This window comes from Geotrypetes seraphini, chromosome 2, assembly GCF_902459505.1.
Source record: "Geotrypetes seraphini chromosome 2, aGeoSer1.1, whole genome shotgun sequence".
NCBI lineage: Eukaryota > Metazoa > Chordata > Amphibia > Gymnophiona > Dermophiidae > Geotrypetes > Geotrypetes seraphini.
Window position 1 is genome coordinate 479144528 of NC_047085.1, and position 19407 is coordinate 479163934.

A 19407-nucleotide genomic window follows, 5' to 3' on the forward strand; every position below is an offset into this window, starting at 1 on the left:
TACTTCCTTCCTCCGAGCGACTTCCATTAACCACCACCCTCTGGCGTCTGTCTGTCAACCAGTTTCTAAACCAGTTCTCCACTTTGTACCCTAACTTCAGCCCTTCAAATTTGTTCAAGAGCCTCCTATGAGGAACCATGTCAAAGACTTTGCTGAAATCTAAGTAAATTACATCTAGCATATGTCCCCGATCCAGTTCTATGGTCACCCAATCAAAAAATTCAATCAGGTTCGTTTGGCACGATTTACCTTCAAGTAAAGCCATGTTGCCTCAGATCCTGTAACCCAGGGGTGCCCACACTTTTTGGGCTTGTGAGCTACTTTTAAAATGACCAAGTCAAAATGATCTAGCAACAATAAAAAAATTTTTTAAACCCACAAAGCAGAGAAAATGTTAATTATCATTTATATTCCGGGGGGGGGGGGGGGAAGGGGAGGGGGTTCGAAGAGGTCAAGGCAGATGACTCTATGCAATGTCACCTCAGTAAGAACTATACAAAAATAGACATAGGAACATAGGAAAAAGAACAAAGAACCGTCGTGGCTCACTGTAGCGGTGAAGGAAGTGATCAGAGAAAAGAAGACTTCGTTTAAGGAATGGAAAAGGTCAAAAACAGACCCAGCAGTGGCTTTTCTTATGTTCTTAATATGGACAGCAGATATAAATTCTCAAAACAGACACATTTTGATCACTAAATTGAAAATAAAATCATTTTTCCTACCTTTGTTGTTTGGTGATTTCATGAGTCTCTGGTTGAACTTTCTTCTTCTGACTGTGCATCCAATATTTCTCCCCTTCTTTCAGCCTACTATATGCTTCCTCTCCTCCTGACCTCATTCCCTCCCCCAACTTTTTTTTCCTCTCTCCCTGCCCTTCCCCTTTCTTTCTGTCCATCTCCCTGCCTCCTTTCTGTCTCCCTGCCTCCTTTCTTTCCTTCTCTCTCCATGCCCCCTTTCTTTCTTTGTTTCCCTTCTTTCTTTCTGTCTCCCTGCCCCTCCCCTTTCTTTCTTCCATCTCCCTGCCTCCTTTCTGTCTCTCTGCCTCCTTTCTTTCCTTCTCTGTCCATGCCCCCTTTCTTTCTTTGTTTCCCTGCCTTCCCCCAAGCCACTGCCGCTGCCATTTGGGAACAGGCCCCCAAGCCACCGCCACCCCAAGCTTTCCCTGCTTCTCAACGCAGAAGCTTTGGGCCGACAAGCATTCCTCTCCCCGACATCAATTCTGTGCGGAGAGGAAGTTCCGGGCCAGCCAGGCAGCAATTGGCTGGCCTGGAACTTCCTCTCCGACGTCAGAGAGAGGAAGGCTGATCAGCCCCGAGCTTCTGCATCCTGTTTAAGGCATCAGGATATAGGTAAAACGCGAAGGCAATGCGAGTCTATCACGGAGCCCGGAATGGGCTCCGCGATCGACTCGAGTTGCCTTCGCGATCTACTGGTCGATTGCGACCAACCTTCTGGGCACTTCTGCTGTAACCCATTAGATTCTAGGAAGTTCATTATTCTTTTTTCCAGCAACACTTCCATTATTTTTCCAACATCCGAAATAAGGCTTACCGGTCTGTAGTTTCCCGCTTCATCCCTGTGACCACTTTTGTGAATAGGGACCACATCCACTCTTCTCCAGTCTGCCTCCAGTGGGATTATTGGGAGGAAGAAGTAGAGAAATATTAGCAATGCTCTTTAGAAAGGAGACAAAAGGAGGACTCCTGTTTGGACCGAGATAGAGGTTGTAATTTCTGTGTCCTTTGTTACCTTGCATGGGGTCAGCAAGAAGTTACTATGGCAATTATTTAAATAAGGACTTAAAATAAATGAACACATAGAAATGGTAGCCTATAAGCTAATAGAAGATGTACTCTCTGGAGGAGGAAGGATTAGAAGGTATACCATAGGACTCCTCTGCTGAATATTCTGGCAAATTCTCATCTAAATAGTTGGAGATATCAGAATCAGACTCCTTGAAGTACTCCCTGCTAGGTGAATCAGAGAGTGTGCATCAAGGGGAGCATTAATGTGCATCGAGATATAGGCCGATGGTCTGAGCCAGGAGATAACTCTTCTGCTGATGACAATACATGCGTCTAGTGCAGGGGTGTCCAATGTCGGTCCTCGAGGGCCGCAGTCCAGTCGGGTTTTCAGGATTTCCCCAGTGAATATGCATGAGATCTATTAGCATACAATGAAAGCAGTGCATGCAAATAGTCCTCATGTATATTCATTGGGGAAATCCTGAAAACCCGACTGGACTGCGGCCCTCGAGGACCGACATTGGACACCCCTGGTCTAGTGGGTCCATGCCGATCCTGATGCTAGACGTTGAACAGGGGTGCACGATCTTGTCCTCAATCAATGCTTCAATCTATCCTCAGGCTGAGCTGAGGCAAGCATGAAATATGTTAATGCCTGTGAAGACTACCTGCAGTAGCCCCAAAAGCTCTTGTCTGATCATAGCCTGGATCTCCTCCTGGAGAGAGAGTGCCAATACCAGAAGATACATTAGCATGGAAGCAATCTGCTGTACCGGATGTTGGGGCCTGAGAGGCACACCAACGAGGAGAAATCAGCTAGATGGAAGGAGAGCAGTCTTCAGTGTGTCGACATTTACTATGCATTGAGGAAGTCAACACTTGGAAGGATGCAGTGCCATGCCTAAAAAAGGGAAAAATGTTTTTGCTTCTTTGCTTTCTTAAATCTCATGTCCCTCAATGTGCGAGGCATAGATGTAGAGGAAGCAGAGTCCTGTCTCTGTAAGAAGCCTGACTCCTGACGCTCTGGATGCGGTTTTGATGCACTTGGTGCAAATGTCTGAGTCATAGAAGGCCGAGTGTCACGTTCCTAATCCCCTGCCTTGCTTGATGTTGATGCAGTACCAAAAAGTTTTTCAAACTGAAGTTTTCGGGCTTTCAGTTACCTCTTTTGCACGCGGACATAGCAGTCACAGTGAATGTCCCAATGTTCAAGACCCAGCCACTGGACACATCAATTATGTGGGTCAGAGGCCGAAAGGCCCATTTACATTGAGAACATTTCTTAAAGCCACAGTACCCTCTTTGACATGGAGGAGAAGAGGGCCAGTCCTAAGTCAAATGGCTCAATGATCTGGGGAGGTCAAGTTACTAGGATGCCGAAAGGTCAACACTCCCAGAAGGGCTTTGAGTTGCCCAAAGGCCAAAAAACAAAAAAAAAATTGACAAAATGAACCAAAGTCGGGTAAAATACTGGAATGTGATAAAAACAAGAAATTATGAGGAAAATACTGAAAAATAATTACAGGAAGGCACAAAAAAAGGGCAAAAGTTTGATCCATTGAAGACTGAAGACATACGAGTATGAGGGCCTGCTAAAAAGTTCTCAGCCCAACCAAGAAGAGAATGATGTGGAGCCATGAAACTTACAAGTTATTCCACACTTTTCTTGAGGGAAGGGGTAAAACGTGGACCTGACGGACCTGGCAGATCTAAACCCGCACGTCCTTAAAAATCTGAGGTCCGTGCCACTTGTAGTTAGTTTCTGGCTCTGACAGACCTCGATGACAATTTAGCTCTGACGGATCCGTCTCAGCATAGTGAGAGAAAAGTATTAGGATCCGTCAGCGCTACAATGTCACCGAGGTCTGTCAGAGCCAGAGACTACAAGTGGTGTGGCTACTTTGCTGGCGATAATTGAATGTTTATAGAGCCCGGACAGTTGGGCCAGGTCCCCGCCACTGGTATCTTTTGCAGGAGAGATTTTCTGCAAAACTTCATTAAGGGGAACGGTTTTAGTCTCTGGTTCTGACAGACCTCGGTGACATTTTAGCGCTGACGGATCCTTGGGTTCCTTGGATGACATCATAGTGTCCCCTTACTGGGTTACATGGATGATGTCACCCACATGCGAGAATATGCCTGCTTGTAATCGGAGAACAATTGTCTACTCCTTCAAAAAGTACAAAGAATGGAGGGCATTCCATCAAATTACATGGTAATACTTTTACAATAGATGGGGGAAAATATTTTTTTCACTCAGTGAATAGTCACGCTTTGGAACTAACTGATTGCGAAAGATGTGGCAAAAAACAGTTAGCGTATCTGGGTTTAAAAAAGGTTTGGACAAGTTCCTGATGAAAAGTACAAAAACTGTTATTAACCCTTTCAGGACCAAGGGACATATTTGTCCCATAACTTTAAAATCCTATAAATTTTGATTGGGATAGTCTACAGTTCTAAATTTGATATGTACGGATTCCATATGATACTGCCTTTATGTAAACAAACTGGTTCCGACATTCATTCATTAGCGTCATTGCCAGATTGACGAGAAGATTCACTTGCCACACTGTCCATAAGCCAGAAGTTTGATTTTTTTTTAAAAAAAATAATGATATTTCACAAAAAAAATCAATTTTTTGGCATCTGCAAGCCCTTTTTACCATAAAAATGTCGTCAAAACCACAAAAATTGGCCTACGATCCTTATGGTCCTGAAAGGGTTAAGGTAGGCACAGGGAAAGCTACTACTAGTCCCTAGGGTTGATAGCATGGAATCTTGCTACTTGGTGGGAATTCTGCCAGATAATTGTAACCAGAGCTTAATTTCTGGAGGTACAGCCTTAAGCATAGTTCTGCCATTTCTTCTCAGACACTAAGGAAGTTGTGGGTGTTTTGCTCCAGCCCTTTCCTTCTAAGCAGCCTGCAAAAAACAAAAAACAAAACAATCACTTTACTCCCTAACCCAGCCCCTCTTCTTCTGCTGTTCATACCCTTATACCACCTGCCTGTTCTCCTGGTTCCTTAGTTCCACTTTTTGTCTACAAATAAAGTCTTGCGTGTGACCTTAATTGGCTACTGTTGCAGGATACTGAGCTAGATGGACCTTCAGCCTGACCCCAGTATGGCAAGTTTTGCTCTGATGTAAAAAAATGATTCAGGTAACTACATGGAGGGGAAGAATGTTTTTAATAGTCTGCTACAATACTAAACTTTTTAAGTATAGGGACCAGCTTGATTTTTCCAAAAAAAAAAAAAATATCAGCTATAATGCGAGTCTTGGTCTATTGCACCTTTTTTCAGTCTTATAGAAAAAGTAAGAGGAGCCTAGGTATATCATTTATATTTGGACATCTCAGAATAGTGTGCATCCTCACCTATGTTCAAAAAAAATCAACATCACTCAGCTTATTCTTCAGTTGACCATAAAAAAACGAATGCATATATCCATGGGAAGATTTTCACATATCGTTCTGACAATAAATCTCGGCAACACCCACTTTTTACTTAAAAATGGCAGAATTATAAAAGTAAATACATCCAAAGCAATGGAATGCTGATCAAACCTGGCCATTCTTTGTCAGCTCTAACACCTTCCATTGGCCCAATAAAGAAAACATTTTTTGAGATCTCATAGGCCTCTTCTTCAGGCTGCAGGCTGCGGACAATCAAAACCTTTTTTTTTTTTTTTTTTTTAATCAACCACAGCCTACAGAGATTTAAACTATTCTCCAGACTACAAAGACTGCTCAATTGTCAACACATATTTCTTCCCACAAACTTAAGCAAAAAAAAAAAAGGGGGGGGGGAAGGGGGTTATACATGTTTACAGTTAGTCTATGTAACATTACAATCCATTGATCTGAAGATGTTTTTAAAGGCCAAAGAACTAAAAGTTTACAGTGTCAGAGAACAGGTATAGACTTAATTAGGTGATTAGCAAAGGGAGGAAAGCTAAATTGGGTGCCTATACATGACTGTTTTAGGAATACCGTAGTTAGTTTCCATTCCACTGCTTCTTATTCTAAACAGGAAGGGGAAATGGGATGTGTTCACTTTTGCAAAAAAAAAATAAAACAAAATTATATAGATCTTGGAATTATTTGCGTTTCCGGTACCTCCTAAATTAGCTTTATTTCATTGGTGGGGGGGAGAAAGGAGCGCATTCCACGCTCAATATAACTGGAGAGACAGCGTTTAAGTGCATTAAATAATGTACAAATAAAAAGGAAAATCGAAAACTGTCGAGAATCTCCAGTGTCACGAAATAAGGCTTTCAAGAGCTTACCGGTTAGTGAGAAGAAGGCGTGTGCGCTGTCAAGGAGGGGGGGGGGGGGGGGGGAGAATTCGTTTGGGAGAAGGAATACAAGGCGGACAGTCACCTGAAGAAAAGCAACGCATTTATTTTAAGAGCTACAGATGCTCTTTTACTTTCTTCGAAGCATATATCATTTACTTCGACACCCAACAGCACAACTTCTGAGCTCACAGATACTATTAAAAAAAAAAAAAAGCTTGTATCTGCTCAGCCTTTTCCTTCATTCTGCCTCTATTAAGGGGGGGAGAGCAGCTTATGGAATGAGGTCCTGAATTCTTTAGTGACAAACACTCCAGGCTCGCGTTCCGATTCACAGCGTGAAACATTTTAAGAGACTGCATTTACAGACGGGATACAAAATAGATCATCACACGCTCTGAAAATGTAATAAAAATTAAAAAAAAAATTTACGATGGAGACATTCTTACCTTTATCCTGACTGCAGGATATAATCTCCTCCTCTTTGGGGTTAGTAACCTGGGTGATAATGGACGTGCTGTCCATGGAAACGGATGGCAATTTACTCGACGATCTCCCTCCAATCTGGAGTGCACATCGACACTGTTTATGTAACAATTGCTATTATATTCCCGAAGAAGTTTCCCCAAACTAGCCGAGTAGGGCTCCCTTTGCTTTTTTTTTTCTTCTTCAGCATTAAATCCACAGAGTCGAGAAGCAGCAAATTTAAAAAAAAAAAAAAAAGCCACAATATTCCTTAGGAAAAAAATGTTAAGACTTTCGTGTAGAAACGCGAGCGAGGAGGGAAGGAGCGAGGGCAGGGCGCCAGCGGCTCTCTCGGTCTAGTTGGTGCAGCTGAGGCGGCGCTGGGCGACCCCCGCAGGCTCCGGAGCTGCAGCTCGCAGGGGAGGGAGCGGCTGGAAGGGAAACTGAGTGCGGGGTGAGGGAGGGGGGGGGGAGAAGACCGTCTGCGCGCGGCGGAGAAAGGACGGACTCGCCCAGACGACGGAGGGGGTGATGATGATTATTACTATTTATTTTCCTTCTCTCTGGCTCACTCCCGCCCTGCTTCGCTAGCTCTAATTTTTTTTAAAAAAATTATTTCCCAGCTACTGGCGCCACAGCGGGCGGTCTCGCTCCTTTGCCTCGGTGGCCCGTCACTCAGCGACTCGCCCCCTCCTCCCTCCTTCTCCTCCCGCCGCTTCCTTCCTGCCGCCCTCTCGCTCTATTGCTCCTTTCCCACAACATGGAGGCGGCGCGCGCGGAAAAGCTTCGTAAACAAGGAAGCGGGCGGGAGGAGGTGGGGGGCGCGGGGACGAGCGCGCGCTCTCTCGCGCACACATACACACACGCGCGCGCAGGTTCGCTGGGTGAAAACCGTGCAGGGAGCAGCAGGTGGGAGGGGGCAACGCGGGGAAGAGAACGGGGATTGGTGGATTCCTTAGAACTGGCGTGGCGGAGGGGGCGGTGCTTTGCTCTGGCTGGTTTTGTTGGGTGTGTTGTATTTTTGTTTTTTTTTAGTGGATGGAGTTGTTGACAGGTCGACCTGTGTCAGGGGACTTTTTGGACGGTGTTAGAAATGCTGAGACTTTTATGCAGGGGCGTGGCCTCTTGTATGCAGAAGATCTGGTTAGCACTTGTGGACTGAATTCTGAGGGGAAATTACTAGAATAGAGATTGCACGGATATTTAAAGATAGAAAATAAACACTTTAAAAAAAAAAATTGGGCTACGTTAATACACTTTTTCACTATCCTAATGTATTCTTTTGTATGCATTTGGAGGCGGTTCCAAGTACCAATAGACTCCGCCCAGCTGTTCTCTGGGCTTGTGCTGTCGCTGAGAAGAAGAGGATACAGTTGTGACAACTGAAAAGGAAACTAAATTATCAAATTACAGAGAAAATAAGTTTCAGGAGTTGCTCGTGACGGCATGCTTGCAATGTGTTCCTTTTTAAAAGACATCTGAGGCTGTGCAGAAAAGATCAGAAAGGTTAACAACTGTTAGACTTTCCTCACTGCTTGTGTGACAGGATGATGTTCAAAGGCCAATTCGCAGAAAGCCACAGTAAGGTAAACAAATCTCACCCACTGTGCGACATCTCAGAGTCAGAAAAATCACTGAGGATCTCGACCCTGACTGAACTGTTGAGAAAGAAGTCATCAGCTTGGACGTTCGTATTCCCACCGCTAAAAAGTTCAGTGCAAGATACTGAATGGTTATTGTGGTAAAAAAAAAAAAAGCTTAAGAACAGCAATAAGCAAGTATTTTGTATTAATTTGGATTTAAAAAAAAAATAAAAATCAGAAACCGAGAAAATATACTGGGCAGATACGAAAACTGTCCTAATTGTTTTGTGTGCCACAAGTCGAATTAAAAAGAATCCCCAGGGCACCTTGATATGTATCTGTACATTTTGCATCTTACACACTCCAGAAGAACATTCTCTTGGGTGCAATGCACATTTAAAAGATAAGCATTAGCAGCAAATTTCAGAAACCGAGATCGTTCCCATCCTATCCTAGCACATTCCTGTCACTGAAGGTGCAGAAGGAGCCTAATGAAAGACATTATTACTATGGAAATTGTCTTCAAAAGACGGTGTGCTCCAGATCCCATTTTGGGTACGTGTCTTTTTCTTTTCCATTCTGTCCCCTAGAAATGTGCTGAAGCTCAAGAGCATAGGAGACAATTTTCAAAATGATTAGGGGTGCTCAACTCAGCAGACATTCTATAAGAAAGCACCTAGATAGGTGGCAGGAATGCGTATGTATCACCTCTTATAGAATACCAACTAGCAGAAAAGTAAGCACCATGTTTTCCTAGAAGACCTACGCAGGGATGGAGATTTAATGAACCATGCAAATATGCACATAAATCATAGAAAATAAACACTTTTTAAAAAACTGGGCTACATTAATATAATAATAATAATAATTTATTTCTTATATACCGCTATACCGTGAAGTTCGAAGCGGTTTACAATAAAGATACATTTGACAGTACATGGGATAGAAATGGTTTACAATAAAGATACGTTTAGTCAGTACATGGGATGCAAGTGGTTTACATTAAAGATTCATTTTGTCAGTACATGGGATACAAGTGGGTTACAAGACAAGTGGTTTACTATCAAGGTGCATTTTGTCAGTGTAAGGGATACAGGTGGGTTACCATAAAGATACGTTTAGTCAGTACATGGGGTGCAGGTGGGTTACAATAAAGATACATTATGTCAGTACATGAGTACTTCCATTAAAGGCCTAGTTGGAGAGCCAAGCTTTCACCTGCTTCCTAAAGTACAAATAGATGTGTTAAGCGAAGCCTTTCAGAGATCACATTCCATAGCACGGGGGCTACTCTGGAGAAGACTCGCTTTGCAGGTGTGGTTAGGGATACTCCCCGGGAGGACCTTGGGGGGGAAATTCTAGAAACTGTGTTTAAACAGCAACAAACGCAACGTTAAAGCGCCTACTGGCGAGAAGTGGTATTAGGCAGCAAAAAGTGCCTACGTGGTTGCGATTCACAGCAAGAAAAGCCTATCTTTCTCTGAGGTGTGACGCTCTATAGGCCGCCATCGTGCGATTGACACATGATCGGTGGCCGCCAATATTGGCGCCCTATAGAGAATCCGTGCCTTAGTGACTTTGGAGTTGTGTAGAGGGAGATCCTGGTTTTCAAGTCTCTGGACTATTTCCTTTGAGGGCCTTGAAGATCAGACAAAGAGTTTTAAATGTTGCCCTATATTGTACGGGTAGCCAGAGAAGTTTTTGCAGAACTGGTGCGATGTGGTCACGCCCCTTACAACCTTCTGTTAGTCTTGCTGTAGCATTCTGAATCAATTGGAGCTGGTGCAGACCTTTTGCATTCAGACCAGTTTAATGTGCATTACAGTAATCTAGTCTTGATGTTATCATGGCACGCACAGCCGAGACATGATTTGCCTTCGCAATGTAAGGAGAGAGGCAGCATAGTTGTTGCAAATGACAGAAACAGCCCTCGAAGGCTGCTTGGATTTGGGTAATGAGAGTAAGAGTTGAATCTAGCTGCGTTCCAAGGTTCCTACCTTTTGATTTAAATGGGAGGTCATATTGCCCATTTGTATTAGGGACCCATCGAAGCTCAATTTTACTTTGAGTTCAGGCATAGTTTGTTGTGTTTTATCCCATTCTTCAAATGATGCGACACAGGTGGTCATTTTGACGTAGGCGATATGTTATGAAATTACCCCCTTATGCTTAAATGGAGCAGTGAGTTGCAGCCTCTGACATGTGGACTAACATAGAAGATGACAGCAGATAAAGATCAAAATAGCTCTTTTAATATGTTCACTAAAAATGATTAGACTAGAAACTGCTGCTCCATGCTGTTCTCCCCTCCCCTCATGCCTTTCCTTAAGTTGAGTACATTCAGGGTAGGTTCCCTAATAGAGGTGATATAACAATGGAACCCTACTCAGGACAAACAATACATCTGCCAAAAAAATCTATGCCCCTTCAATCCCCCTCCCAAAAACACCTGTCGGAAAATCCATGACCCCTTCAATCACCCCTCCCCCCAAAAAAAACTAACACTTAAAATTGATGTCCTCTCATTGCTTCTCCCCCCCCCAATATGCCTGTCAGAAAATCCATGCCCCCACTCCAACATCCACTAATTTCCCTCAGCATGTCCTGAAGATCTGGTGTGGATAGGACACAACACACACAATGATTTCATAAGCTGTTTTCCTTTTAAAAGCAGGCTAACAAAAAGAAGGAAAAATGTGAATTGCAGTTCACACTTCCCCAGAAGAGAAGCCTGGTGGAGTTAACAATGCAAAGAATACTAGATGACTCCTCTTGGCTGTGACCCATATGGAAGCCTTTCCCAGGCCCTTTTGCCCTGTAGAATTCTGAAGATTCCGCTGCTTCATCTACAGATGCCTCCTTAAGTATTTTATTTGTACTGCTTATCTGTTCTGTGCTCTATCTATAATATCACTCTACTGTATAAGGCAAAATAAATTCTTAGGAGGTAAGCACATCTGAAAATCTTCCACAAAGAGATGCACAACCAAAAGCCTAAGCCCTGATGTAGTCCACTTAGCTAAAGTATACAGTATAATCTCATTATAATCTAATCTAATCTAATCTAAATCTTAAATTTATATACCGCATCATCTCCATGAGAATGGAGCTCGACACGGTTTACAAGAACTTAAAATAGTGGGTAGAGAAGAAGAAAAAGGATTACATGAACTTATGTGTAGAAGGGGGGAGAGAAAGGGGGGAAGGATAGAGCTACAATTTGCTGAAAAGCCAGGTTTTCAATTGTTTGCGGAATAACTGAAGGGAGCTCAGGTTCCGCAGCGGGGTGGTGAGGTCATTCCAAAGACCTGTGATTTTGAAGAGAAGGGATTTTCCCAGTTTGCCTGAATAGTGGATGCCGCGTGGAGAGGGGAAGGCTAGTTTAAGCCTTTGGGCAATTCTGGAGGAGTCGGGACTGGAGGAGTTGAAAGACAGTGGGATAAGAGGAGGCAGGATTCCGTGAATGATCTTGAAAGCCAGGCAGGAATATTTGAAATGGATTCTGGAGATTATTGGGAGCCAGTGAAGTTTGGACTTCAAGGGACCTGGAAAAATAGTCCGTTATATCCAGAGTTGCATTTTTTTTAAAAAAACTTTTATTTAGGTCAATTTGAAACAACATACAATCAATGAACAACAGTCACTGCACAAGCATATCAGCAACGTCAAGAACAAAACTCAGCCAAACATTGGTAGGCACGAAATGATTACAAAACCAGAACACTAAAAGATTTTCTAAAGCATTATGTCGTACTGTACTGGAAAGAAAAAAATACTCTGTCATTTTCTTCTGGGCTGCATTTTGATACTATATCACCGGCACACCACGCACCTTGTAGGCGGAGCCTGCATGTCCGTTATAGCCAAACCAAAACTACAGCTAAAAGCGGCTCTGGGGAACAAATAGTTTGTCCATTATATGCGAAAGTCCATTATATGTTAAAGTCCGTTATATGAGGTGATTTTCTGCATGTTCATAAAGGCGCAAGGCCGGAACCAGCAGACCTCATCCACTATAAATTTTATTCCGTAATAAGCGAGACCATTATAATGAGATTGTACTGTATGAGGTTGATATGTAAAATCATTGATGCAGTCAGCTATACAGTATGACTGTTTGTTTTTTGGGTTTTTAAAAAAAAATCTTTATTCATTTCATATCTTAAAATCAAGTACAGTAAATGATGTTTAACAATTGAACATTTAAAAACACTTGAATTCTTACATTTGATCATATCATTCTAAAATATTATACCCCCCCTCATTTTATTTATATTAAAAATATTCTTCCCTGATTATAATATGACATATGAGGGAGGGTGGGGGGAGGGAAAATTTGATTATTAAAGAAATAGATCATTATATATCAAATTTTCCCTCATATGTCATATATTATAATCAGGGAAGAATATTTTTAATCTTTGCAATAATCTATCAATGGCCTCCACACATCCTGAAATTTGCTAATGTCCTTTCCATTTTATATATTTGGCACACGGAGTTCCACCAGAAACAGTAATTGAGTCTATTCCAGTTTTTCCAGTTGTACATGATCTGTTGAATGGCAACCCCTGTTAAAATGAGCAATAATTTATTATTATTAGAGGAATTTTGTTTCTTTGCCCTCATTTCCATGCCAAATAATACTGTGTCATATGATAATGCCACATGATTTTCTAAAAGGCAATTAATTTGGTTCCAAATTGATTTTCAAAATTCTAGTATATATGGACAATAGAATAACAAGTGATCTAAAGTCTACACACAAATCTATTTCAGAGATGGAGAAGTGCGTGGTAAAGCTAGAGGATATAATATGAAGTTGCAGGGTGGTAGACTTAGGAGTAATATCAGGAAATACTTCTTCACAAAGAGGGTGGTAGATACCTGGAAATGTCCTCCCTGTGGATGTGATGGAGAAAAAATAGTGACGGAGTTCAAAAATACTTCAGAAAACATAAAGGATCCCTAAATAAAAAGAGGATAGTATTGACAAAATTTGACAGATTTCAAAAATTATACTGTATCTTCATTTATGATGTACAGGAGTGGTGCTTAAATATGAGAAACCCAGCAGCAGGGAAGGAAGACGATGCCGGATGGACTTCTAAAGTCTGTGTTCTGTATATGGCAAGACAGATCAGGAGGGAGGTTGGGGGAGAGGGCCGAAGTTAGCTGTGATTGAGGAAGCTCAAAGAGATTTCGGCGACTCCACTTAAAAATGTTTTCAATAAATCCTTGGAGACAGGAGTGTGGTTCTGTGGGATTGGAAAAGAATGGATGTGGCACCTCTTCACAAAAAGTGGTTGCAGAGATAAAGCGGGAAACTACAGGCCGGTAAAATCTCACTTCAGTTATTGAAAAAATAATGGAAGCATAGCTGAAGGAGAGAATACTAAAATTCCTAGAATCTAATGGGTTACAAGATCCAAGACAACATGTCTTTACTAAAGGTAAATTGTGCCAAACAAATCTGATTGAATTCTTTGACTGGGTGAGGAAGTGCACTAGATTGTCGCTCGCCGAGGTCCACGGAACAGTTGCGGCCCACCCGACTAGGCAGCATAAACCCTTCCGAGGCATGCTTCTAATATGGGATAGCCCTACAGGGGGTGTTTGGCTCAGAAAAACCCCACCGCACTGGACAGGGATGACACAGGATAGAATACAACTCGAGTCAAAATGGCTTGAATGCAAAAATAATGGATTTATTGTCCAGGTCTTTTATGCCAAAGCAAAATATTTTCCAGAAAAATAAAGCACAAAAAACCCAAAACAATAAGCAACTGGTAACTACAAACTCTCAATAAAACAAAATTGCTTTAAGCACACCACAGCAGTACTCTGGGTTCCACAGGCTTTTCACAGCAGGAGAGTTGCCACGCCTTGGCTGGAATAAAGCCACAGCCGTTTCAAGGCTTTTTTCCCCCAAAACTCTCAGGCAGATAAAGAAAACTAAGTTGCTTCTGATGAGGAAAGAAAACAAATAATCCAAAATTAGTTCACAATAATGTCCCATAAGCTTATTTCATTGTTCCAGTTCTCAAAATGGAGAGACAAAAGAAACAACAAAAAGAAACTTTGGCAGCAAAAAAACAAAAATAGGCTTCTTGCACAGTTCAAACAGTTCTCGATTCCCTTAATCGCCACAGCCCCCCTATGGTTGCTAGAAAAACACAGTTCAAAAAGGAACCTTCTCACCTCCAGCACCTATAGGTGGTTGCTCCAGAACAGTTCACTTCCTGGTTTAAACTTCCACAAACCCCCCCCAAAAAAAAAAAAAAAAAAACAGGTAAATCCTTTTTAATATAGCACACTTTGGACAGCTGGACAAGACTGAGCATTGTTAGCAGACCTCCATTTGTCCTGGAATCTCATTCTCAGAAATGAACTCCTCTTCTATTGCCATACCATCTGAAGTATTAATCAGCTCCAGTTCTGAACTGTGGAAATCCTCCTCCAACTTAAGCATTTCTCAATCCTCAATAGGATTCAGCTGGGCTCCACCATCAGGCAAGTTCAAAGGCTCTTGTGTGCTTCTCTCCAGAGACTGGTCTGCTTGCTGCCTCCTCCCTCTCTTCCTCTGCTCAGTAAGGAGCTCCTTTTTATCTCTAGAGATATCCTGCCCACACCAAGGTACTACTGGAATGGGCCAAGGCTCTCACTGGCTCCCCTTCAGGCTAGTCAGTAAATTACTACTAGTTTTATTCAAAGGGAAATATGGCCTGAGCTTTCCTTAATACTCTGGATTCAAAATGGTCAAAAGTGGGCAAGGGATTACGTTGCCAATAGCTAGATTCTGGAATGCCTGAACTCAGATAGGCAGACATACCTATCTGTGAACCAAGGCTAAACCCCTGGTGCAACCGATTCTGTTCAATATGTTTGTGAGCAATATTGCCAAAGGGTTAGAAGGAAAGGTTTGCCTTTTGGCAGATGATACCAAGATTAGTAATAGAGTGGACACCCTGGAGGCAGTGGACAACATGAAAAATGATCTCCAAAATTTGGAAGAATGGTCTAAAGTCTGGCAACAAAATCTCAATGCAAAGAAGTGCAGAGGGTTTGCATTTGAGGAGCAGAAATCCGAGGGAGATGTATGCGCTGGGAGGTGAGAGGCTGATATGCATGGACGGGAAAAGGGACCTTGGGGCAATAGTGTCTGAGGATCTAAAGGTGACGAAGCAGTGTGACAAGGCGGTGGCTGTAGCCAGGAAGATGCTAGGCTGCACAGAGCGGTGTAAGCAGCAGAAGAAAGGAGGTGTTATTGCCCCTGTACAGGTTGTTGGTGAGGCCCTACTTGGAGTATTGTGTTCAGTTTTGGAGTCTGTATCTGGCCAAGGATATACGAAGACTTGAAGCATTCCAGAGGAAAGCGACAAAAATGGTAGGGCAGTTTGCACCAAAAGAAATACAAGAAGAGACTAGAAGATCTCAACACGTATAGGGAAAGGAGGGACAGGGGTGATATGATACAGACCATTTATGTTCCCTTTTATCAAGCTGGCCGCTTCAGTACAAGTTCTGAAGCTCTTAAAATTCCTATGAGCGCTAAAGCTTTTACCGCAGCAGCCGGCGATAAAAAAAAACCCCTAACGTGGCTCAATGAAAAAGGGGCCTTAAATATTTGGAAGGTCTTAATATAGGACAAAATCTTTTCCAGAGAAGGGAAATTCATAAAGCTAGAGAAGGTAAATTGAGGTTGAAGTGCGGTAGGCTTAAGAGTAATGTTAGGAAATTATTATTTTACAGAGAGGGTGGTGGATGCCTGGAATACCCTCCCGAGGGATGTGGTGGAGAGGAAAATTGTGACAGAATTCATAAAAGCATGAGATGAACACAGAGGATCTTTAATTAGAAAATGAATGACAAACTTTCACAGTGTCAGGTCAAAAGCGCGCCGGGACAAAGGCGCGCGTAGATAATTGAGCGCAGCGTGGAGGCGTGCGCCGAAGAAAATTACTGTTTTTAGGGCTACGACGGGGAGAGGGGTGTGGGGGGGAACCCCCCCCCCACTTTACTTAATAGACATCCCGCCGCGTTATGGAGGGTTTGGGGGGTTGTAACCCCCCACATTTTACTGAAAACTTCACTTTTTCCCTGTTTTTAGGGAAAAAGTTAAGTTTACAGTAAAATGTGGAGGGTTACAACCCCCCAAACCCTCCACAACACCGGTGCCATCTCTATTAAGTAAACTGGGAGGGCTTCTCAACAAAACCCCCCATCGGAGCCCCTAAAAACTGTAATTTTCTTCGGCGCGTGCCTCCGTCTTGCGCTCAGTTGTCGGCGCGCGCCTTTGTCTTTCACGGGGTTGTCTATGAACCACTTTCACGGCCTGAATCCCGCAAAGGAGATGGTTTGGATAGGCTGGAGTGAGTTTCAAAGGCAACTTGAGTAGCTGGAACCTAAGGACAATACCAGGTAGACTTCTAAGGTCTATGGCTCAGAAATAACAAAGAAAAAAGACATTTTAATTTAATCATGAAATTGTAATGCATGTGATTACAGGGCAAACTGGATGGACCATTTAGATCTTTATCTGTTGTCATCTATTTTTATTTTATTTTTTTTGCATTTAAAATAAATTTATCAAGAACACTTCTTGTACAGAATATTGAAAAAGAAATTTCAGTTATGGTACATTAAAAAGAAAAAATATAATAAGGCAATACTTTTTATAATCAATACTATTAATCCCCCAAAATTTTGATCTATGAATAGTTAGTTCTCCTTTTACGAAGGTGCGCTAGCGTTTTTAGCACACGCACCAGATTAGCGTGCGCTATAGCGCTCGCCAGCTGAAAAACTACTGCCTGCTCAAGAGGAGGCGGTAGCGGCTAGCGCACGCGGCATTTTAGCTATTCTGCGCGTTTGGCCCTAACGCACCTTCGTAAAAGGAGCCCTTAATGAGTGAAAAAAGTGGTAATGGAATCACATCCAATTTAAGAAAGGAAAAGCGTTAGAAGGAGTATTTCTAATTACTTTGAGTTGTTGTAACGTCAACCCCTTCAAGGCGTTTCATACTGAGAAACCCTGTTAACTGTGATGGTTCAAAGAATACATATATATTAGATCTATATTTAGCAATACATTTGCAGGGATAGCGTAAGAGAAAGATACTTATTGTTACCCCTGGTTTAAGAAGCAAGAACTGATGCCGGACGGATTTCTACAGTCTCCGCCCTACATGTAGCAAAAAGCAGCAATTAGGGGTATTTTATACAGGTCTTACGGGGAGGGGGACGACGACAACACATCTTACACTGAAACTTAGCAAGTAAAATGAATAATTACTGGTTTTTTGTCTTTGAGAATGAATGTGACTGTTGGAAGGCTGGATGGACCGTAATTTACTATGTTACTAATGGGTCCTTTTACTAAGGTGCACTAGCTGTTTTAGGACTCCTTTTCCGATGGCGCGTTAGGGCCTTAACGTGCGGAATAGCGTGCGCTAAAATGCCACGCGTGCTAGCCGCTACCAACTCCTCTTGAGCAGGCGGTAGTTTTTTGGCCCTTAGCGCACGCTAAATATTAGCACGTGCTAAACGCTAACGTGTTTCTTTATAATCTATGGACATGTTAGCGGTTTAGCGTGCACTAAAACGGCTAGCGTGCCTTAGTAAAAAGACCCCTATGTTACCAGGAAGGTAGTAGCCCTCTTTTGGACTTCCCGATCTGAAGATTGAAGACCTGCCAAGATCTCTAAAGTATCTTTTTCCAAAGATGTCTTATTTGTACTAGAAATTGTGTTATGTTTATAGGTGATAATATTGAGTCAGAAAACATCAACATTTCCCTCAGATATTTTTTAAAAGTAGCAACTAGTAATTTGGGGAAAATCAAAAATGCGAAGATTCAGATATCTAAGATGGTTTTCCTTCTGCTCAAGCTTCCTGTGTATCGTAATTTTATCTTAGACCAGAGAATGAACAGTCCTTGTGGTTTCCGTCACATCTTGTTCCAACTTCAATTTATCTTGATGACCTTTCCCAAGACCTTCATATTTCTGCACTAGTACGCTAGACCAACTAAATCAGTTGAGCATTTTATTTTATTTTTTTTTAAATTTCTCTTTTAAAATGTATATACCATCACCCAAATAATCTGGAGGGACAGTTCAGGAGCCGGCATTCCTGGAACCATGCCATCGCTCCGAGCAAAAGAAACGGCTGATGCAGGTATTACACTCACCTTACCAGCTTCATTTTTTTTGCTGTTCCTTTGGACAGAAATTCTACCACCAAAAAAGTCTCTGGTGATTCACCTGGAGACTCCACCTCCACTTCTCTATTCTGTTCCACACCAACTGAAGCCTACAGGGGAATGACATTTCATCCATAGAGTTGAATGGTCTTGTGGGCTGAGAAGATTCTCGTTCCCAACAGGGCAGGATTAAGTCTTCAAGCACCCCTAGGCACACAAATACACTGGGGACCCCTGACCCTGCCCTGCCCATGCCCCACCCCCATTTATCTGTTTTTTTATTTACGTCTTTATTTCCACTTGTATTTCTTTTCTTTTTTTAAAATACAAAACAAAGATTAGCATACCAGTGCACTTTTTTTTCTTCTGTGCAACCCCCAAACATCTCTGAACAAATCCCCCTTCCTTCCCTTCTCACTTACTTACCCAGGATTTTAACTCTGAATCCTTTCCATACATATATAAAAGTGTTCAAATATATTGTAAAGCAGTAATACTATCCGAAATACTGTATAAGCAGTGGTATAACAAGGGGGGGGGGGCATTCTGCCTCGGGTACACACTCCAAGGAGGTGCACAGCCGGTCAGGTCTGGAACCTCATGTGCTGCTCTAAATGGCACCTCAGCATGGCTGCCATACTTATTCTGGAGTAGAGTCGGCTGCCGTGTTCAAGTGCAGGAAGGTCCTGCGATGACTGCATCTACCGCCTCTACTCCGGAAGAGGTAAGTGATGTCAGAGGGGGGTGGGGGTGGACTGGCAATCGCAGTCATCGCGGGACCTTGCCGCAAATGCCCTGCATCTGCTGGCCCACCCCCCTCCGACGTCAATTACCTTTTCTGGAGCAGAGGCAGCAGAAGCAGTCAAAGCGAGACCTTGCTGATTTGGATGGAGAGAGAAAGGAGCATAGCAGGGTGGTGGAAGAAAAAAGAGGGAGGTCAGGGTGGTATGGAAAGGTGTGGAGGGAGAGAAAGGGGGGTGGATGCTGATGGAATTGGTGTGCAGGGAAAGGGGAAATAGACACAAGGGGGTAGGATACTGCATGGAAATGGGTTGGAGGGAAAGAAAGGGGGTAGATGCTGATGGAAGTGGGGGGAAGGGAGAGGAGAGAGTGAA

General features: G+C 42.8%; 1 protein-coding gene across 3 annotated transcripts in view; it reads right to left on the reverse strand.

The window, feature by feature from the left end:
• The window catches only part of CTDSPL (CTD small phosphatase like), a 121222-nt gene extending 113797 nt beyond the window's left edge, over positions 1 to 7425 (reverse strand). Inside the window, exon 1 of one of the 3 annotated variants that reach the window (XM_033931746.1) lies at positions 6491 to 7425. In XM_033931746.1, the coding sequence (XP_033787637.1) occupies positions 6491 to 6566 (76 nt within the window). In that variant the 5' untranslated portion in view covers positions 6567 to 7425. The remainder of the gene's footprint in view (positions 1 to 6490) is intronic. The other 2 variants (XM_033931745.1, XM_033931747.1) reach the window with 2 other exon arrangements.
• Between the last annotated feature and the right edge of the window lie 11982 nt (positions 7426 to 19407).